At 46.3% G+C, this 22832-nt stretch overlaps 1 protein-coding gene across 2 annotated transcripts in view; it reads right to left on the bottom strand.

The window, feature by feature from the left end:
• Positions 1-22726, bottom strand: part of PARN (poly(A)-specific ribonuclease) — a 51892-nt gene extending 29166 nt beyond the window's left edge. For both annotated transcript variants that reach the window (XR_014541507.1, XM_083585757.1), the window contains exons 1-19: positions 22561-22726; positions 20578-20655; positions 19622-19701; positions 18161-18228; positions 17982-18063; positions 17724-17784; positions 15965-16130; positions 12086-12151; positions 11789-11827; positions 9438-9480; positions 7945-8025; positions 7718-7774; positions 6094-6171; positions 5136-5179; positions 4150-4192; positions 2701-2776; positions 2001-2111; positions 1830-1899; positions 688-743 (exon numbers count right to left, since the gene is read on the bottom strand). Coding sequence is in view for 1 of the 2 variants with exons in the window: in XM_083585757.1 (XP_083441883.1) it covers positions 688-743; positions 1830-1899; positions 2001-2111; positions 2701-2776; positions 4150-4192; positions 5136-5179; positions 6094-6171; positions 7718-7774; positions 7945-8025; positions 9438-9480; positions 11789-11827; positions 12086-12151; positions 15965-16130; positions 17724-17784; positions 17982-18063; positions 18161-18228; positions 19622-19701; positions 20578-20655; positions 22561-22579 (1318 nt within the window). In the remaining variant the exon portion in view is untranslated. The remainder of the gene's footprint in view (positions 1-687; positions 744-1829; positions 1900-2000; positions 2112-2700; positions 2777-4149; positions 4193-5135; positions 5180-6093; positions 6172-7717; positions 7775-7944; positions 8026-9437; positions 9481-11788; positions 11828-12085; positions 12152-15964; positions 16131-17723; positions 17785-17981; positions 18064-18160; positions 18229-19621; positions 19702-20577; positions 20656-22560) is intronic.
• Between the last annotated feature and the right edge of the window lie 106 nt (positions 22727-22832).

The raw sequence follows: 22832 nt of genomic DNA, 5'->3' as shown, positions 1-22832 counted from the left end.
CACAGAGCCTAGGACTTGCTGATCAGAAGGTCGGCGGTTCCAATCCCTGCAACAGGGTGAGCTCCCGTTCCTCAGTCCCTGCTCCTGCCAACCTAGCAGTTCGAAAGCACGGCAACGTGCAAGTAGATAAATAGGTACCACTCCGGCGGGAAGGTAAACGGCGTTTCCGTGCGCTGCTCTGGTTTGCCAGAAGCGGCTTAGTCATGCTGGCTACATGACCCGGAAGCTGTATGCCGGCTCCCTCGGCCAATAAAGCGAGATGAGCGCTGCAACCGCAGAGTCGGCCATGACTGGACCTAATGGTCAGGGGTCCCTTTACTGATTCTCCAGCACAAAACGGAGTTCTCAATTTTTGTCACAGGGTTACAGAAAAGACACCAAATTCAGAAAGTGACAAATTGTGCTTGCAAAGGGAGAATTGGGAGTGGGCTTGGACTACTCTCACAATCTTTCCCCTGCAGCAGCCAGGGCTTGGACCTTCTCGCACTGGACATCATCTATGGCACTTGGGGTGGAAAGGGGGCATGGCTTGTTGAAAATGGCCTGGCAGGCTTAACTTTAGGCCTGCAGACTGGAGGTCCCCACCTCTGAAATAATTTCTGCCTCAGCTTACTACTGGGCAAGAGGAAGTTTTGCACTGGTTCGATTCTATGAAGAGGGAACGTGAAAGGTGAAAAGAGCACTTACGGTCTGGTCCTTCCAAGTTGAGATATGGGATGTCCATCACCCGCATCAGAAACAGTCTGAAGTGAAAGAAAGAAAGAGAGAGAGAGAGAGAGAGAGAGAGAGAGAGAGAGAGAGAGTCACTTGCATGATCCAGTTTCCAAGCTCAATTCAAAGTCCTAGTTTTGACCTATAAAGCCATATGCTGCTCAGGACTCCAATACTTCAAGGACCGGCTCTCCCCATATGAACTGACCTGGACCCTGAGATAATCATCTGAGGCCCTTCTCTGTGTGCCTCCTCCAAGAGAGGTCTGGAGGTTTGCAAAACAAGAACAGGGAAGTCCTAAAAGAACTGCATTGGCTCCCAGCATGTTTCAAAGTGCAATTTAAAGTGTTGGTGCTGACCTTTAAAACGGCCTCGGCCCAGTATACCTGAAGGAGCGTCTCCACCCCCACCGTTCAGCCCGGACACTGAGGTCCAGCTCTGAGGGCCTTCTGGCAGTTCCCTCATTGCAAAAGGTGAGGCTACAGGAAACCAGGCAGAGGGCCATCTTGGTGGTGGCGCCCGCCCTGTGGAACGCCCTTCAGTCAGATGTCAAGGAAATAAACAACTACCTGACTTTTAGAAGACATCTGAAGGCAGCCCTGTTTAGGGAAGTTTTTGACGTGTGATGCTGTTTTGTGCTTTTACAATTTGGGGGGAGAGCCACTCAGAGTTGCTGGGGCAACCCATCATATGAGTGGCATATAAATGATAAATTGTTATTAGTTTTGGTTCCACCCCCTATAATTTTTTTTAAATTTTCTGTTTCACATTTTAGACTATTCATTGAAACAACCTTAAAATGTCAATGACTTCCCTTCTTCTCTTTCCATGGTTCATTTTGCAAAACATAAATCCCTGCATCTTTTATATAAACTAAACCATTCAGTATTCCATTATTGCATCCATCAAAACTTATTTGCACTGTTTTATTTACCTTAATGCTGCCCACGTTTCCAAATAAACACAATTTTCCTCCCTGTATTCAATAAACATTTCCCAATCTTCTGTTTCTTATTGTTTTAGCCAGAGGAGTGTTAAAGAACAACAGGTTAAAGTTCAACTCAAAAGCTGGGGTTCTCCTTTGCATGGTTTTTAAAAAATTAAAAGTGGTTACTCACTTGTTGAAAAAAGGTTCGATGAGCTTTGATTTGGCAGACACGTGACTTTTTGGGGGGCTGAGAAAGGAACCTAGCAAAGAGAAGATGCCCCCACCACAGAAGAATCAGACACAGCTGGCAAAAGGCAGGGATGAACAGACTGCGCAAGATGGAGCAAACGACAAAAAGTACCTAGGAAGTTGGCCATTGAGATGAAGCACAGGCCTGTGATGTAAGCGTCATAACCTGCTTCGTGAAGCTGCTCTGAAGCTGTGTCGTAACTCGGGAATCCCTCTGCGCTTTCTGGGAAAGGAAAAATGGTTTGCTTTTACTTTCTTTAAACAATTTATGAAGGACTCGACTACGGTCGTCTCTTAAGTGGTAGACAAGAAACGCAATACAGAAAGGGCAAGTATCGAAATGATGGAAGACCTGAGTGATCAGGCCAGGATAGATTAGGCGGCCCTTGAATTATTCTGGACACAAGTTGTTAAGGGGCTTGTAAATTAACACAAGAACCTTGAACCTGGCTCTCACTGCAGGTTATCCTCGTGGGAGGAGGGGTATTTTAGCCACATTGGGATGTGGAGCCCTGTTCGAAAGAGCAACAAGTCTCCATTCAAAAAGCCTCATTGTTTTGCTGGTTCCAGAACAACAGACACATAAATGTAGAGCCAACAGAGCTACAAAAATCATTGCACCCGGTGCAACTGGAGACAAGCTTGCAGTGACTTTTGCCCACATATACTGGACCAGTAAGATCTCCAGTTCTGTACAGCTTAAGTTTCTCCCCGAGAATTTTCCAGCATAGAAGGGAATCCTTAGATTTTAATCAATCTCTTTCCACCTGTGGTCCAGAACTGGCTGTGCAAAACGCCCTCTGTTGCCTTACCGACTTTGGGAGGGCTGAAGGGAGTCTCCTTTACACGCTTCTCCAGCTCTGCAAGGGATGTGTTGTTAATGATTTCCTGAAAAACAAAGATCAGCGTGAGCCACGGGTTAGATCCAAGTGAGTTCAGAGCAAACACTCAACATTGCAGCCTTCCCCCCCACCTAGTGCCCCCCTCCCCTGATGTTTCAGGAGGCCATGCTGGCTGGGGCTGATGGAAGTTGTAGTCCAAACATCTGGCCAGCAGCATTAATTCCATGGGACCAGATAAAAGATAGTTGCAACCTCTCAAATTGAAAAAGGTGTGAGATTTCTACACATTAACCCTATTTTTGAGAGGGTGCCTAAACCAGCAAGTATGAAAACAGCACTGTATCATACTCCAAGAACATATACAGTGGTACCTCGGGTTACATACGCTTCAGGATACACACTCCACTAAGCCAGAAATAGTGCTTCAGGTTAAGAACTTTGCTTCAGGATGAGAACAGAAATCGTGCTCCGGTGGCACGGCAGCAGTGGGAGGCCCCATTAGCTAAAGTGGTGCTTCAGGTTAAGAACAGTTTCAAGTTAAGAACAGACCTCCGGAATGAATTAAGTACTTAACCCGAGATATCACTGTACAGTGGTATCTCAGAAGTCGAACGGAATCTGTTCCAGAAGTCCGTCCGACTTCCAAAACATTCAGAAACCAAAGCATGGCTTCTGATTGGCTGCAGGAAGCTCCTGCAGCCAATCAGAAGACCTGTCAGACGTTCGGCTTCGAAAAATAGTTCGCAAACTGGAACACTCACTTCCGGGTTTGCGTTTGGGAGCCAAAATGTTCGAGAACTAAGCTGTTTGAAAATCAAGGTACGACTGTATATCCAAAAAATTAATGATGATGTAATTAAGCAAAAAAAAAAAAAAAAAAAAAAAAAAGAAAGAAAGAAAGAAAAGAAAAGAAAGTGCAATATATATTAGAAGATGGAAGAGTGGTTGAAATTCCGTTCTAATTTATGAGTCTTTTTTCAATCCCATCGACTTAATTGAGCATCCTTGGGAAGTGGGATAATGTATCCAAGTCATTCACGTGCATTACCTGCGAACAGAAGCTATTTTGCCTGCATAGCTACAATTTTGTTGGGGATTGTTAGCTGTAAGCGCAGCCTAGCAGATACTGCCCCCCTTGCAAGTTGATGGGGTGCTTTTCGCTATGCAGGGATGCGTACTGAAGAAATGAGCTCGCTATAGCATGACAAGGAATCTTTCCCTAGCTGATGCTGAGCAGGAAACATCCTAGTGGTGATTTTGCTGGGAAAGCAGTACTGTATGTTGCTTTAACAGTTTGCTTCATCAGAGCAATACAGAACTGGGAGCCCAAATCATCCAGGAGGGAGCAGCTTAGGGAAGGCTGAACTAAAGCTATATCTAATTTTAAAAGTGCCATTAGTTATTGCAGATGCTGGTTACCTTGAACGGCTGAGTGCTGGCCATCAACTTAGTGTCCAGTAACCTAGAAATGAAATGAAAGAGCAAGGATAAGGCTTCACCATAATTACCAACAATTTTTTAAAAAGGCAAAGGACCCACGGACTGTTAAGTCCAGTCAAAGGCGACTACGGGGCTGCAGCGCTCATCTCGCTTTCAGGCCGAGAGAGCCGGCGTTTGTCCACAGACAGCTTTCTGGGTCATGTGGCCAGCATGACTAAACTGCTTCGGGCATAACAGAACACCATGATGGAAACCAGAGCGCATGGAAACGGCATTTACCTTCCCGCCACAGCGGTACCTATTTATCTACTTGAACTGGTATGCTTTTGAACTGCTAGGTTGGCAGGAGCTGGGACAGAGCAATGGGAGCTCTCTCCGTCACACGGATTCAAACCGCTGACCTTCTGATCAGCAAACCCAAGAGGCTCAGTGGTTTAGACCACAGCGCCACCTACATCCCTTACCAACAATTGCCTGAACTTTGGACCTGTGATTATGTCACACAGGCATTAGTTTTTGGTTCTGGGAGCTGGTCAGAACCCATAGTTTATATTTATTGCAAAGTTCCAAGTCTGCAGGGATGCAAATTGGAGCTTGGAAATCAAGGGTAACAGCTGAGAAGCCAGAGGTTAGGCAGAGCGGGACTCCCACTGGCCGTGGGACTGAGCTTCCATACCCAGGAGAGCTCTTCAGTTCCCCAACCTGGCTCCTGAGCAGCAAAAGCAGAATGAGCCGTGCATCATCACGACTCAATTCCACTCCCCTGCCCCCGATCACAAAATTCAGTTCATCTTGATGTATGCATGGGTGTGAACGCCCCAAGAGTGTAAACTGACCCTCCTGAAACCAGGAAGCTAGACTATAAAGCCTCATTTTCTTGGGAAGAAAATATTTCCCTGGGCCAAATTTTTGCTTGCAATTCCCTCTAGGAATGAACTTATGAATTCAGGGCAAAATAAGCCTACCTTGGAAAGACACACGTCGCCAGTTCTTTAAACTCGTTGAGATCCTAAAATTTAAACAGAGCAAGATGATCACCACACAAGGAATAAAGGGATGTACAAATGCGTCAGTGCTTATTTATGGTGAATTCCACGCAACAGGCTTATCAAAAATGAATGTACCCATATTATGTAATGTCTATGTACAAACCTGTGTACAACACCACTTGGGTACAGTTCTGCTCACTGTATTTCAAAAAAAGATATAGCGGAGGTGGGGAAAAGTCAGAAAAAGACAACAAAAATTATAAGGGAGGTGGAGCAACTCACATGTGAGGAAAATTTACAAGATTTGGGGCCTTTTAGTTTTCAAGAAGGGAGAAAAGGGTGACTAATGGGGAAGGGAGTTACAACATGGTGTGCCAAAAGTGAGGAGAGAAGTTTTTCTCCTTTCCTCATAAAGCTAAAACTCTGATTCAAAAATAACTTTTTCATACAACATGACGTTAACTTGTGGAACCTTCTGCCACAAGATGTAGCGATGGCTCCTAGCTCAGATGGCTTTAACAGAGCATTAGACAAGTTCCTGGGGAGGATAGATCTATGAACAACAATTAGCTGTGATAGCAAAACGGGAAACTAAATTCAGAAGCGGTACCACTTTTGAAGATCAGTTAAACTGGGAGCAAAAGTTAGGGAGGCTGTAGTCTTAATTCACTGCTGATGGGCTTTCTGGCTGCTCAGGATGGAAGGCAAGATACTAGACTAAACAGAGAAGGGCAAGCCAGTGTGGTCTCCTCCAGGTGTTCTCGGACTACAACTCCCATAATCTCTGGCCATTGGCCATGCATGACTAGGGCTGATGGGAACTGTAGTCCAAGAACATCTTGAGGGGACCACATCGGCTACCTCAAGGACAGCAGCACAAGTTCAAGTGAAGAACAGCCTTTGAAATGATGGCCACACTGCAAGGACCACTCACCTCAGGTAGCGGGCAGTAAAACTGGTGGATGGTATGCATGACGTCCAGCAACATGTTGTGTCCAACCACAAGCTTGCCCTGTGAAGAACCATTCACAAGCCCAAAGGCATGAGTTAAGGGACCACCCACATGGTCACACAGACACACAGACACTCGGAGAAAGATACCACTACAGTGGTACCTCGGGTTACAGACGCTTCAGGTTACAGACACTTCAGGTTACAGACTCCGGTAACCCAGAAACAGTACCTCGGGTTAAGAACTTTGTTTCAGGATGAGAACAGAAATCACACAGCAGCGGCACGGCGGCAGCGGGAGGCCCCATTAGCTAGAGTGGGGCTTCAGGTTAAGAACAATTTCAGGTTAAGAACGGACCTCCAGAACGAATTAAGTTCTTAACCCCGAGGTACCACTGTACTGTACTACAGCAGGACTTTTAAGAAACAACAGAGACTTTATTTTACTTGTTAAAAATGTTTCTATCCATCCCTTTTTATCAACAATTCCAAGGTGGTTTGCTAAAATAAAAACATTACATGCAAATCAGAAACTAAAAAAACCCACCCATCCTGCAGATAAAAGTAAAACAATCTAAAATATTTAAGGGCGAATAAATATATATATATATATATGGTGCCTAAGAGACAAAGGTAAAAAAGGTAAAGGTAAAGGACTGCTGGACGGTTAAGTCCAGTCAAAGGCGACTATGGGGTTGCGGAGCTCATCTCGCTTTCAGGCCGAGGGAGCTGGTGTTTGTCCACAGACAGCTTTCTGGGTCATGTGGCCAGCATGACTAAACCGCTTCTGGTGCAACGGAACACCGTGACGGAAACCAGAGCAGTGCATGGAAACGCCATTTACGTTCCCGCCGCAGCGGTATCTATTTATCTACTTGCACTGGCATGCTTTTGAACTGCTAGGTTGGCAGGAGCTGGGACAGAGCAATGGGAGCTCACCCCGTTGTGGGGATTTGAACCACCGACCTTCTGATCAGCAAGCCCAAGAGGCTCAGTGGTACAGACCACAGCGCCACCCACATCCCATGCCTAAAAGATAAAGTGTGTCTGCTAGGAATATCTTCCTAAGAAGCGCTTTCCGTAGCTCAGAGGTTGGGATCTCAGGCCCAGGGGCCCCCAGGCCTTTCTGTTTTGCCCTTGGGACTCTAAATAGGCATTGCTTCATCTTCCCAGGCCACACCTTCCATAGCCATCCTCAAGTGATTTTTGCCTAGCTGGAAAGGGTCCTTGATCATTCATTCATCTTACGTGCTAGTATGGGAATGAGATGTGTGTGTGTGTTTGTAAGTTGTTGTGTGGCTGGAAAGTAGCCAACAGTAAGAGGGGCATCAGTTTCTCAGCCCACTTCTGCACCAGGACCTGCCGCTGGCATGCGGCCCCCAAAAGTTTACTTGTAACAGAATGTGGCCCTTGAGGTCCCCACCCCTGCTATAGCTGGAGTGTCACTACCAAAGAAACTCCTTGCCTTGTTGCAACACATCTCACCTCCGATGGACATGCTATCTAAAGAAGGGAAACTGATTCTCAAGTTCTCACCTGCAAGTTGGGAAATTGCACCCCCCACCATAGAGTCAACCCCCCCCCCCCGAGAAAGCAGCAAAACTCACGGAATTTGCAAGTGCGTGAACGACTCGGGAAAACCCCACTGCATCTTTGAGTTCTTCCTGCAAGCAAGAAATCCCAGCGTGAGCAAAAGAGGGTGAAGGCCCAATGAGCCGCAAGGCTAGTTCTAGCACTCCAATGTGGTTTGGCCTTGCGATTCTCAAACAGCAGAACCAACAACCGCCCAGATCCCTCGTCCCTTTTGAAACGGAAAGGAGATGCAGCCACAAACCTGCTCCTTCACTCGCTTCTGCTGCTCTCTCCTTTTTCGCTCCTCTTCATCCACTTTGCTAATGATAATGTATCTTTCCTTCTAGTTGGGGAGAAAGGGGCATTACTGCAGGAAGATGTGAGATGGAGCAGAAAACCTACACAGGCTTTAGGGCTATCAGTCACCTTTGAGGCATTGGTGGGCACACGTGAGGGTCTGCCATGGCTACCAATTTCTCTGGTCACTCTGTCCCCCGAGAATCAGTCCCCCACACAGACATGAGTGTGCACAGGTACACACCTGGCTCTTCCAAAGCTTCTAGGTAAAACTCAGATCCAGAGGAATTAATCTGAGCCTAGAAAAGCCCATAGAGGTGAAAGAGGAAGTGGGAAAGAACGTCACTCTTCTGACTTCCTACTTCACCTCTATGCACATGTCAAGGGTGGGGGTGGGGAAAGGTAACTACCCTCCCAACCTCAGAACGAAGGAGGCTACGAGAGTCTGGAAACCAAGCCAGATGAGGAACGGTTGAAGGAGCTGGGTATGTTTAGCCTGGAAAAGAGGAGACTGAGAGGAGATATGACAGCCAACTTCAAATATCTAAAGGGCTGCCACACGGATCATGGAGCAAGCTTCTTCTCTCCTGCTCTAGAGGGTAGGACTCGAACCAATGGCTTCACGTTACAAGGAAGGAGATCCCAACTCAACACCTGGAAGAACTTTGTGAGAGAAGGAGCTGTTTGACAGGGGAACGGTCTCCTTCAGGAGGTGGATTCTCCTTCCTTGGAGGTGTTCAAGCAGAGGTTGGAGTGCCATCTATCATGGATGCTTGAGTTGAGTTTCCTGCACTACAAGGGGTGGGAATGGATGACCCTTGGGGTCCTTGCAGCACTACAATTCTATGATTCTTTGAGTTTGGAGATCAGAGGCTTTGTGAGCACCAAGTGAAAAGTGTCGTTGCACCCCCAGGTGCCATGCTGGCCATCCCTGCTCTAGCCTCACAAATCCTTGAGGAGATCCGCTAATATGGTTTCGGCTTTGCTTCCACCTGTTGTTGGTCTGTCACAACACACACTTGCCTTCTTACCTACAACAACCCTAGAGGTGGCCCTGTCAGTCAGTTCCCTCCTCCTCAGTCTCCATGTTACCCTTGTGGAACTCAGCAGGGAGAAGGATGCTGATGGTTGGCTTGGTCCAATTACCTATTGCATTGCGCACTGCCTTTCTGCCAAGGCGGCTCACAATTTCAAAGGACTAGGGCAAATGATATAACATGCAAAATGGTGGGCAGCGGGGGAGGAAGGAGGGGAGAGTCCAACTGGAGCAGACCCTGACATCGCCTGCGCCTGCCCCCCTTGCCCTCGCCTTGCTCCTCCCGGGGCAGATGGGCTCCTATCCTGCTGTCTCTCCCTGCCTTCCACCCTGCGAGTCTCACTGAGCACCAGGCGCCACTGAATCTCACCAAGTCAGAGTTTGCATTAAACGGAGAGCTTGCAAAATACGTTCCTACCCACCTTCTCCGTTTCCTGAGTTTCGACATGGATGCCTTTCGGAAACCTACCGTGAAAGACAAGAGTTAATGTCCGAGTAATTTTTTTGGGGGGTGGTGTGGGGGTCGGTTTTGCATAAGCTGATAGAATTCAGGGAATGTGCTGGATCAGGAGTCCCTGCGAAGGCAAGGACTATATAAAGGCAGCCCAGTGGGAAAGCAAAGGTCACCAGGGCTTACCATTTGAACTGCGCAGGGTGCTAGTCCTCCTGAGTTCACTGATTATCGAACACAAAATGACCACTTTGTGCTACCCTTCAAAAGTGGTGGCAAATATAGTGCAACCTCGGAAGCCTAACGCCTTTGAACTCAAATGTTTTGGCTCCCAAACAATCGAAACACGGAAGTGACTGTTCCGGTTTTCAAACCATTTTCGGAAGCCAAACGTCCGGCGCGGGTTTTGCAGCTTCCAATCAGCTGCAGGACGCTCCTGCAGCCAATCAAAAGCAGCGCCTTGGTTTTCGAACTGTTCCAGGATCAAACTTGCCTTGAATAGATTAAATTTGAAAACCAAGGTATGACTGTACAGCTTTTTATTCAATCTTTTTTCCCCCAAAATTTTTTGTTGATTTTCCACATTTATCATAAAGAAAACATAACAAAACATACAACAAAGAAAAAAAATACACTACAATAAACTAAACTACCGTATTTTTCGCTCGATAACACGCACCTGACCATAACACGCACATAGTTTTTAGAGGAGGAAAACAAGAAAAAAAAATTCTGAATGAAACAGTGGATGTATCATTTTTGTGCTTCATGCTGCGGCCACAGACATGTGATTTGACGGTGAGTTTGGGGTAGCCCAATGCAAAGATCCTGAGGATCCATGTGGATCCATGCTTTGTAACCACGTTTTTGCACCATTGCAGCCCCAGGCAACAGTGGGTGCGTGATTTTTTTGGTGCAGGCTGTAGCCATGGACATGCTATGTGATCTGATGGTGAATTTGGGGTGACCCAATGCAAAGATCCTGAGGATCCATGTGGATCCATGCTTTGTAACCACGTTTTTGCACCATTGCAGCCCCAGGAAACAGTGGGTGCATGATTTTTTTGGTGCAGGCTGTAGCCATGGACATGCTATGTGATCTGATGGTGAATTTGGGGTGACCCAATGCAAAGATCCTGAGGATCCATGTGGATCCGTGCTTTGTAACCATGTTTTTGCACCATTGCAGCCCCAGGAAACAGTGGGTGCGTGATTTTTTTGGTGCAGGCTGTAGCCATGGACATGCTATGTGATCTGATGGTGAATTTGGGGTGACCCAATGCAAAGATCCTGAGGATCCATGTGGATCCGTGCTTTGTAACCATGTTTTTGCACCATTGCAGCCCCAGGAAACAGTGGGTGCGTGATTTTTTTGGTGCAGGCTGTAGCCATGGACATGCTATGTGATCTGATGGTGAATTTGGGGTGACCCAATGCAAAAATCCTGAGGATCCATGTGGATCCGTGCTTTGTAACCATGTTTTTGCAGCATTGCAGCCCTGTTTTTGCATCAGATCATTGCTATGTGATCTGATGGTGAATTTGGGGTGACTCAATGCAAAGATCCTGAGGATCCATGTGGATCCGTGATTGGAACCACGTTTTAAGTAGGGAGGGAAGGAAAAACATAGAAGCGACAAGGAGAGGGGTGTGCAGAGAAGCAGCTGGCTAAGAATGCAGGAGAGGGGTTTTACCGGAGGGAGGAAAGGAAGGCAAAAGTCCCCCCCCCACAAGCCAACCAGCTCTCTCTCCCCCCCCCCCAACCTGCATGTTGCCTTCGAGTCCCAGACGCACCACGGAGAGGAATCTGTTTTCCACTCTGCTTGCCTGGAGGGGAGGGGTTTTCTCTGCTCTTTGTTCCGTCTGAGCAAACACAGTAAGGAAACAGAAGCGGGTGGGCAGTAAGACCCTGAGGCAGAATGCAGGAAAGCAGCAGCTTCCTCTTTCCTCCCTTCTCCGGACGATTTGATATTTGCCTGATTTTTGCCTTCACTCACACTTGTCAGCTCCAGGGACCACACATTCGCTCTATAACACGCACAGACATTTCCCCTTACTTTTTAGGAGAAAAAATCTGCGTGTAATAGAGGGAAAAATACGGTAAACCCAAAAGAAAATTATTACTTCAATTACCTATATCACTTTACAATGGTAACCGAATTCCTCAAATCCCCCCAACTGAATTTCATTGTATCACCTTGTAACAGTTTTCCAAAATCACCTTTCTAATAAAATTAACTTTTTATTCAATCTAGTTCCTCCCCACTATCCTAACCCCTTCTCTTTTCGCAACAGTTAGCAGCAATGCAACACAAAACCTACTTCCAGCTCAGCGTCTGATAAATTAGTTTCCTCTGGAATCTAGAGAGAGAAAGAGACATAGAGAGATTAAGCTTTCCAGAGGAAGGACTGGCTCCTTATTTTATCTTCTCTCCACCCACCCTGCACCAGGGGCAGGGAACTCCAAATACTGTTGTACAACAACTCTCATCAGGCCAACGTGACCAACAGCTGGGGATGCTGGGGGCCACAGCCTGGCAAAGTCTTAAGGGGAAGCTGTTCCTCACCCCTGCCATGAACTCTGTCCAAGACCCCAACAATGTTTTTAGAGGAACTGACCCTGTGCATGGTTCCAGCTCCAAATTTGTGCTCTCTTCCTTCTGCAGGAGGTCTTCTATCCTTTCTCTGAAAAGGGGAGAGAAATATGCAAGGTTCATTTGCATTCACCAGATGACGGGTTGACTCTGGCTCCCATCATCTATGACAACTGGCCACGATGGCAGAGGCTGATGGGAGTTTTGAGTCCAGCAGTGAGAGATACCCAGGTCCCAAACCACCTGGTGGAAGCATTAGTCCTGTTTGAAAGTATTCAGTTAGCTGCTCTGTCCAAAGTTTGATTAATAATAATAATAATAATAATAATAATAATAATAATAATAATTTATTATTTATACCCCACCCATCTGGCTGGGCTTCCTCAGCCACTCTGGGCGGCTTCCAACAAAACATCAAACATTAAAAGCTTCCCTAAACAATTGTTTAATTCCCTAATTAATTGTTAAGTCTGAATGACATCTGGTCCTAACCAATGTTGATGACCTGGTTAGTGGGGTAGAAGTGGAAGGATCATTAGGCGCGAGTGATCATGCTCTTCTGAAGTTTACTATACAGCGGAAAGGAGCAGCCAAGCATACTAGGACTCAATTTCTCGACTTTAAGAAAGCCGACTTCATAAAACTTAGGGAAGTGCTTGGTGAGATCCCATGGACAGTAATACTAAAAGGAAAGGGAGTTCATGATGGCTGGGAGTTTGTTAAGAGGGAGATAGTAAAAGCACAACTTCAGGCAATACCAATGAGACGGAAACATGGAAGGTGCCTAAAGAAGCCAGGGTGGCTATCTAAAGAACTTTTAACTGAGTTAAGATTAAAAAAGGATGTGTACAAAAAATGGAAAAGGGGGGAAACCACCAAAGAGGAATTCAAACAAATAGCCAGCACGTGTAGACACAAAGTCAGAAAAGCTAAAGCACAGAATGAACTCAGGCTTGCTAGAGAGGTTAAAAGCAACAAAAAAGGCTTTTATGGGTATGTTCGTAGCAAAAGGAAGAACAAAGAAACAGTGGGGTCACTCAGAGGAGAAGATGGTGAAATGCAAACAGGGGACACAGAAAGGGCTGAACTCCTCAATGCCTTCTTTGCCTCAGTCTTCTCCGATAAAGAAAACAATGCCCGACCTGAAGAATTTGGAGCAAATGATTCAGCAGAGGAAACACAGGCCAGAATAACTAAGGAGATAGTACAAGAATACTTGGCTAGTCTAGATGTATTCAAGTCTCCAGGGCCAGATGAACTGCATCCAAGAGTATTAAAAGAACTGGCAGATGTGATTTCAGAACCACTGGCAGTCATCTTTGAGAATTCCTGGAGAACAGGCGAAGTCCCGGCAGACTGGAGGAGGGCAAATGTTGTCCCTATTTTCAAAAAGGGGAAAAGAGAGGACCCAAATAATTACCGCCCAGTCAGTCTGACATCAATACCAGGGAAGATTCTGGAGCAGATCATTAAGCAAACAGTCTGTGAGCACCTAGAAAGGAATGCTGTGATCACCAATAGTCAGCATGGATTTCTGAAAAATAAGTCATGTCAGACTAACCTGATCTCGTTTTTTGACAGAATTACAAGCCTGGTAGATGAAGGGAACGCAGTGGATGTAGCCTACCTTGATTTCAGCAAGGCATTTGACAAGGTGCCCCATGATATTCTTGTAAAGAAGCTGGTAAAATGCGGTCTTGACTATGCTACCACTCAGTGGATTTGTAACTGGCTGACTGACCGAACCCAAAGGGTGCTCATCAATGGTTCCTCTTCATCCTGGAGAAGAGTGACTAGTGGGGTGCCACAGGGTTCTGTCTTGGGCCCGGTCTTATTCAACATCTTTATCAACGACTTGGATGATGGACTCAAGGGCATCCTGATCAAATTTGCAGATGACACCAAACTGGGAGGGGTGGCTAACACCCCAGAGGACAGGATCACACTTCAAAACGACCTTAACAGATTAGAGAACTGGGCCAAAACAAACAAGATGAATTTTAACAGGGAGAAATGTAAAGTATTGCACTTGGGCAAAAAAAATGAGAGGCACAAATACAAGATGGGTGACACCTGGCTTGAGAGCACTACATGTGAAAAGGATCTAGGAGTCTTGGTTGACCACAAACTTGACATGAGCCAACAGTGTGATGCGGCAGCTAAAAAAGCCAATGCAATTCTGGGCTGCATCAATAGGAGTATAGCATCTAGATCAAGGGAAGTAATAGTGCCACTGTATTCTGCTCTGGTCAGACCTCACCTGGAGTACTGTGTCCAGTTCTGGGCACCACAGTTCAAGAAGGACATTGACAAACTGGAACGTGTCCAGAGGAGGGCAACCAAAATGGTCAAAGGCCTGGAAACGATGCCTTATGAGGAACGGCTAAGGGAGCTGGGCATGTTTAGCCTGGAGAAGAGGAGGTTAAGGGGTGATATGATAGCCATGTTCAAATATATAAAAGGATGTCACATAGAGGAGGGAGAAAGGTTGTTTTCTGCTGCTCCAGAGAAGCGGACACGGAGCAATGGATCCAAACTACAAGAAAGAAGATTCCACCTAAACATTAGGAAGAACTTCCTGACAGTAAGAGCTGTTCGACAGTGGAATTTGCTGCCAAGGAGTGTGGTGGAGTCTCCTTCTTTGGAGGTCTTTAAGCAGAGGCTTGACAACCATATGTCAGGAGTGCTCTGATGGTGTTTCCTGCTTGGCAGGGGGTTGGACTCGATGGCCCTTGTGGTCTCTTCCAACTCTATGATTCTATGATTCTATGATTCTATGATTCTATGATTCTATGAGTGTCAAGCATTTTCTGCTTGTTAGTTTTGACCATTAAAATAATGTAATGTTTATATTTGGACATCACAATAAACCAGATGTTACCATAACAATGGTTTATTGTGACAGGAACAAGCGTACATAAGCCTCTGGTTTGCACACTCCACCTCTCCCAATTCTCTTCCAACGCAGTCATAAGGAGATCAGCTTTTACTTTCATTTTTTGGTTATACACAGTTTATCATCTCGTCCAAAACCCTAAACTAAGATTTGGTATGAAGTTGGTTTGGTTCTAACAAACTACAGTTACGGCTAGCCACAGTTTGTTGAGTGTTGACAAAATGGTGACTTGCAGTTAATCAAAATGGAAACGGACGCTTCCTTCTCGCAACTACACCAGAGGCACTAAGAGGAGGGGAAGTGCCTGATCTTTCCTAGGCTCATCCGCATCCCCATAAGCAATGGTCTATTGCAACATCCAAACACATCCAATGTGAGATCTAAAAAGACAGGCAACTCAGTGCAGCTCCCTAGTCAACTGTAGCAACAGCCCTCCAAGATCCCAAGCGAAGATTGTCCGATGATGCAATCCCAAAACCCATTTAAGTGGAGAGACTGAGGACTGAGCTGGGGACCTCCAGCACGCAAAGCTTGGCTCCTCTCTCTACACCAGTGGTTCCCAGCCTTTTTTTGTCATGTCCCACCTAAGCATCTCTAAAATCCTGATACTACGCCCCCCCCGTGACATATAATTATTTCTTACTATTCAAAAAGTGAACTCCTATTCACGTGGAGGAAGCTAAAAGGCCATAAACTTGGTCTAACTCATTCTCGAATTGCACCCCTGTGGGTCGTGTGCCCTACGTTGATGTTTCAGAACATCAGAGAACCAGTCAGTAAAACATGACTTGAAAGTCGAGAGAGAGAGGGAGGGAACACATGCAAAAACACACACACACACACACACACAAACCAACATATCACACACACACATATATATCCTGGTATAAATTAATTCAGCCCCTAAAAAGAAACACAGCTTAGTTCAGAAAATCGCTGCTCTGAATCGGTTTCAAAATAGAGTTACTGAGGACATCAAAACTTCTGAGCATCGCTTTTTCCACTTACACTACTTTCTCAATGAACTTCTTCTGGTCCTCTGGAATGGTCACGGGGCACTTCGAAGCATTGGGGGACACGTACGACAAGGCCCCCACTCCGTTGGCTTGGGATCGCCTTTCGTCATATTGCTCCCGTAGCTGCCTTTCCTCCTCTTGATTTAAATAAGGGATTCCTTTAAAAGAGAGAAAAACGGTGATGCTTTCTGTGGCCCAAAGCGTGTGTGTGTGTGTGTGTGTGTGTGAGAGAGAGAGAGAGAGAGAGAGAGAGAGAGAGAGAGAGAAAGAAATTGGGTGAAGACTGCAACTTGGGAACAGACAAGGCCAGTTCTCATGCATCGGTAAACCAACCTTCCCCAACCCGACACCTTCCAGATTATTGTTTGATTTTATACTAATGTTAGAGATTTGATGTTAGCCGCCCTGAGCCTGATTTCAGCCGGGGAGGGTGGAATATAAATCAAAGTTTATTATTATTATTATTATATTATGTAGTGGTTAGACTGTAGACCTGGGAGACCAGGGTTTAAATCCCCACCGGGTGACCTTGGGCCAGCCAGCATCTCCCAACCTGGTCTACCTTACAGGGCTGTTGTCAGGATAAAATGGAGAGGAGGGGAGCCATTTGTGCCACCTGGAGCTCCACGGAGGAAAGGTGGGAGTATATATGTAATATTAAACAAGCAAACATCTGGAGGGCATCAGCTTGGGAAAGGCAATGCTAAACCATTGTTTAGTGTTACACACACAAGCAGGAAGAGCCCGAATGAAAACTTGGGTTTACTTACACACACACACACACACACACACACACACCCCACTTCTTTCCACATGGTCAGAACGACTTACTTCCAGTTTCTCCTAATCCTGGTTTGTGTCATTTTATAGGAACCATAGACTGGGTTAAAAAATAATAATAACCATGTCAGTTTCTCAACAAGCCGGCTTCATGGTTTAAAGCTGGCTTGGTGAGAAATGGACCAGAGGTAGTTCTAAACCAAAATCTATGATTCTAACAACAAACTCTGATTAGGGAAAATGAAGTAAACACTAGCAAAGTCTTCCTGGCCATGTGGGAGGGAGAGAGCTTTGTTCAGGATCCTTCCTATTCATGCATATAGCACTGTAAACAATGGCTTTGCATTAACACATAAGCCAAATCATTGTTTCAGTATACGGCCATTGTTACAGATGCATAAAAAAGTTGGAAGCAGCAATTCTATAGGTGCTTTAGAAGCAGTTCATTTGCTGGGCAAATACCCTGAAGAAACTCACTGCAATTGAGATGATGAATCAATGGGGAGATGGAAGTAGAAGTTATAGCTATGGAAACATCAGTATTATGGAGAGTATACACTTTATAGAGGGACGTGGGTGGCGCTGTGGGTAAAACTTCAGTGCCTAGGACTTGCCGATCGTATGGTCGGCGGTTCGAAACCCCGCGGCGGGGTGAGCTCCCGTCGTTCGGTCTCAGCTCCTGCCCACCTAGCAGTTCGAAAGCACCCCTAAGTGCAAGTAGATAAATAGGTACCGCTTTATAGCGGGAAGGTAAACGGCATTTCCGTGTGCTGCGCTGGTGCTGGCTTGCCAGAGCAGCTTTGTCACGCTGGCCACGTGACCCGGAAGTGTCTCCGGACAGTGCTGGCTCCCGGCCTCTTAAGTGAGATGAGCGCACAACCCTAGAGTCGGACACGACTGGCCCGTACAGGCAGGGGTACCTTTACCTTTACCTTTTTACACTTTATGGCAGGTTGAAAAACGAAGCTTACCATTGCGAAAAACTTTATTAAAATCAAATCCCTGGTTTGCTAAAAAGTCTATACTTGAACTCTGGAAGAGAAAACAAGAAAAAGCTTTAAGGCGAATGCATTACTTGAATCCAGTGAAAGTTGATTTTTTTTTAAGTGGCGAAGAACGCAAAACATGGTCCCCAGAGCAAGGTTTTGCTTTGAACTGCACCCAACCCTGTTACAGCATCAGAAGGAAGGGGGAAACGGAAAAACGTATGAAGCGAGCTTCTCACTAACCTGACAGACAAACTTCACATCTGGCGACGTTCTATTGAAAGGTTTGGGGAAGATGTAGAAATTAAACGTTTTTATAACGTACCTAGAAAAGGCAAAGGATTTGGGAGGTCAGTTGATGGGGCTGTCGCTATCAACATGCTAAGCTTTGAAAGTATCAACAAGTCAAGAAATCCACGTACTTAGATTCTGTGAGATCGTATTTAAAAGTGCAAAGGCCAAACTGGAACAGCAAGAAATCCATGGAATGCTGGAGGTGACAAGACAAAAATAAGATCTAAACAGTCAGGTTATTCATTCAGAGGAGCCGCAGGAATCCCAGAGCAGAGCGGAACTTAAAGGGTCACTAAATTACATTTCCCACCAAATTTGGGCACTTTGTGCAGTCATAACTCAGGTTAAATGTGCTTCAGGTTGAGCTCTTTCAGGTTACGCTCCGTGGCGACCCGGAAGTAACAGAGCGCGTTACTTCCGGGTTTCGCCGCTCACACATGCTCAAAATGACATCACGCGCATGTGCGGAAGTGGCGAATCGTGACCCGCGCAGATGCGGGTTGCATTTGCTTCAAGGATGCAAATGGGGCTCCAGAACAGATCCCGTTCGCATCCAGAGATACCACTGTACAGTGGTACCTCAGGTTACATACACTTCAGGTTACATATGCTTCAGGTTACAGACTCCGCTAACCCAGAAATAGTGCTTCAGGTTAAGAACTTTGCTTCAGGATGAGAACAGAAATCGTGCTCCGGCGGCGCGGCAGCAGCAGGAGGCCCCATTAGCTAAAATGGTGCTTCAGGTTAAGAACAGTTTCAGGTTAAGAACGGACCTCCGGAATGAATTAAGTACTTAACCCGAGGTACCACTGTACATGAATGCATGAAGTAATCAAGAATTTCTCCAGAGTATTCAACGTAACACCCTCCAGATACTGCTGGACTTCAGCTCTCTTGAGTCTCAGCCAGCAAGGCCACTGGTCAGAGATGCTGACCAACAAAACCTGGAGGACCGTATTGTGGGTCACTAGAAAAAACAAAACCCCAGGATGTTTCTAAACACAATATAAACAATGCACAGCAGAAATATCTCAAGCTCTCAAAAGATGTAGAGAAAGGGAAGAAGTTTAGGACATTTATTTTCCAGTTAAAGAAACCACGGGAGAACCGAATAAATGCACGCATTAGAATGCAAGAAGAGCCTGCTGTTCTCAGTGATCAATCAGAAGGCTGCAAGCAGGGCCTGGTTGCAACAGCACTACCACAGGGACCAACACCTAGGGGCCCAGGTCCCTTTGGGCCCTCCAATAAAATATCTGAGGATGTGGAGACCCCCTCACAAGTTTACAGGTTTACTCACTTCTGTGCAAGTCCCACTGTGTTCAAGGGAGCTTACTCCCAAGTAAACGTGCACAGGATTGTAGCAAGACCAACCCGTCTACCTGACCCAATAAAAGCTTGTGGCCCAAAGAGGACTATTATTCACATTTTATGGCTGGTTTGCAACACTGAATTTTTATTTATTGGAAATGTTTCCCCGCAGCGCTGTACTTAGCGACAGAAATCTGTCTGGCACACAGATGTCACAATCCCATGTCCAAAATATTTCACCGATGAAGCACTGTAACGCAACGACTTAAGATTTTTACCTTTTTAAGTTTTTGATACCTTTCTTCAGGTGTGTCGAAGCCATTCGTTAATGCGCTAACAGATGGTCCATCGCTAATTCCTAATAAGTATAAAAAGGTTGTTTGAACAAGTCTCTTAGGGGTGCATTAGAGCAGCTATTTAATCTGTAATGATTGCAGCGCATGCTTAAATCACACCCTAAATTATTATTATTTGGGCCCCAAGTATCTCAAGGAACACCACATACCATATAGACCCACCCAAGTGTTGAGATTTGCAGGGAAGACGCTGCTGGTAATTTTGCTGTCCTGTGAAGCTCACAGGGCAGCACTACATGACAGGACCTTTTCTGTGGTGGCCCCGGATTATAGGATGCCCACCCACAAGTACATTTGGCCTCATCACTGTATCCGTTTCGATGTCAGGCCTTTCTGCAGAGGCCTTTGAGGGTTGGAAGATATAAAAACATATGGAGAGCCTGCCGGATCAGGCCAATGGTCCAACTAGTCCAGAATCCTGTTCTCATAGTGGCCAACCAGATGTCTATTGGGAAGCATGCAAGCGGTAGCTGAGCGCAACAGCACTCTCCCCTACTGCGATTTCCAGCTATTGGTATTCAGAAGCATACAGCTTCCAAAAGTTGAAATACGTAACCCACTCTGGGACCACATGGTGAAGGGTGGGCTACAAATGCCTATAAATCAATAAACACTTCTTTTTTAAAAAAAGAAATCTCCATGTACCTCATTCCTTTCCCACCCTCTCTAAAAATGTACCGCATTGTATCATTTCTCTGTTACACCCAAGAGACAGAACACAGAAAATGTAGGAAAATCCCATGATCGGCTTTTACCAAAACCCCTTCAGCCTCCCCATAATCAATAAGCGACAATGTTCCAGAGCAGCGATCCGCAAGGAGCTGCAAATTCTTATAATCTTTACATTATAAGAGAGAATTCCATGAAATACTCCATACCTGAAAACTCTCCGTCGATAGCCAAAAAGTCTGCATCTTCGATAGCTTCATAAACTTTGCTGAGATTGTCCTTAAAATCTGTAGACAAGAGAGAGAAAGAAACAGACCATGTCAAGAAATGAAAGTGGGCAAAGCACATATGGACTACAACTCCCATCATCCCTGAGCTCTGGCCTTGCTAGCTAGGGGTGATGGGAGTTGTAGTTCAACAACATCTGGAGACCCACAGGTTGAGAAAGGCTGACCTAGGAATTTTCATGGGTTGCAGTTAGTATGTATTACCACCATTGTCCAATTATGTTCTAGTTGCATAAATATCAGCACTCCCATTCCAGCTAGCGTGGGACAGACAATGCAGGGACCATCTTTACCCACACCAGATGTTCCAGGACCAGCGTCCATCGTGATATGACTGGCGACAATTTGACAGTGTGCAATGCCCCACCTCCTGCATTACCTTCTTATCTGCCCCACCATCCTTTCCTTCAAACACATATTTTAAAAAAGCTCCATAGTGAAAATGGCAAAAACCTTTTCCATTTCACAAAGAAATGCATCTAGGTGATGCCGACAGGATGAAAATAAATCCTTAGCAATTTAATAATAATAATAATAAAATTATTATTTATACCCGGCCCATCTGGCTGGGTTTCCCCAGCCACTCTGGGCGGCTCCCAATTGAGTGTTAAAAACAATACAGCATTAAATATTAAAACCTTCCCTAAACAGGGCTGCCTTCAGATGTCTTTTAAAGATAGGATAGCTGCTTATTTCCTTCACATCTGAAGGCTACTTCAATGGCTACTAATCCTGATGGCTATGTTCTATCTCTACCATCAGATGAAGCAAGAATGCTGGACCAAATGGGCCACTTGCCTGATCCAGTAGCCCAGTGTTTCTCAACCTGTGGGTCCCCAGATGTTGTTGGACTACAACTCCCATCATTCCAGTGGTCAGTCCAATAAGAGCAGATTGTCCCCAACTGTACAACTAAACCTACACACAGAAGAAGAGCCCTTGTGGAAACAGGCCAAAGGCCCATCTAGTCTAGCATCCTGTTTTCACAGTGGCCAGCCCGATGCATTACAGATCAGGCAGAAAACGAAACTGATCTCCTCCTGCTTCCATCTCCCTGTTTTCCTCTGCTTCTTATAAATCATATCCTAGCCGGCATACTACAACGTATAACTGCAGCGACAGACCGCAAGCCAGCACGGTGCACGTGGATGGCCACGACGCAAAACAAGCCTGTTGGGAAACGATCGCCGCGGATTCTCTCCTTCCAGCATAATCTTCTCTTTTTTTAAGCTGATGAAAACAACAGAGAGATCTTTCCCTCCCATCCATGACACCGAGAAAGGCTTTTGCAGATACGCACACGGTGCTCAGCATCACAGTTCTCTCAATTTCCTCTCATATTCTAGCCGGTTGTGTCTTTGAAAAATAAAATAAAATGGGGGGAATGCAATATCTATATAACTTTATATCTATATCTACATCTATCTATCTATGTATCTATATATATATATATATATCGAATAACAGGTAGAGAAGGAAGGAAGGAAACAGACCACCGAAAACACAATATAATACATTAAATGCATTACTAAATGGGGGCAATGTGGGAAAGCAAATGGCAAAGGGAGAGCCTTTGGGTATGAATGGGGGGGTGTTGTGGGTTTTTTGTGGTGGGGGTGGGGGCATTATAAAGGATGTGGGGGAAGGGAGGGGGGAAATATCAGCCTGGAGGGATCAGGGGCAGCCTGAGCAGCAAGAGGAAGGGGCAGGATCTGGGCCTCTGCCACCCCACACCTGTTCTGGGGGGGGGGGTCAGGTTTCCTCCTCGGCCTCCCCCCACCCCCACGGGAGGAAGTTCAGGCTGCCTTGAGGGGCAGCCAAGAGGAGGGGCGGCGGGAGGCCACTCTGCATATGCTCAGAGGCGCTCTCGTCACTGACCCTCTCCCCGACCCCAGGCGGACTCACTGTTCCTGGTTATCTCCATCCCTGCGGCTGGCTGGCCGGCTCCGGCTTCAGCGACAGCAGTAGCAGCAGCGAGAGCCGCGGGCCGGGTCAGGCCTCGGCTCAGGCCCAGCAGAAGCGCGGGCACTTCCGGAAACAAACCCCACTCCGGCGACCCCCCCCTCCCTCCCCTCTGGCCCGAGAGCGTGACGCGACCCACGTGACCACACCCCCCCTCCCGGGGAGAAGCGGGCCGTTCGAAGGCTGCTTCCCCAGGCGCGTGCGCAAAGTCGCCT

This window comes from Podarcis filfolensis (assembly GCF_964270895.1).
Source record: "Podarcis filfolensis genome assembly, chromosome: 14".
Lineage (NCBI taxonomy): Eukaryota > Metazoa > Chordata > Lepidosauria > Squamata > Lacertidae > Podarcis > Podarcis filfolensis.
This window is presented reverse-complemented; position numbering and strand designations above follow the sequence as displayed.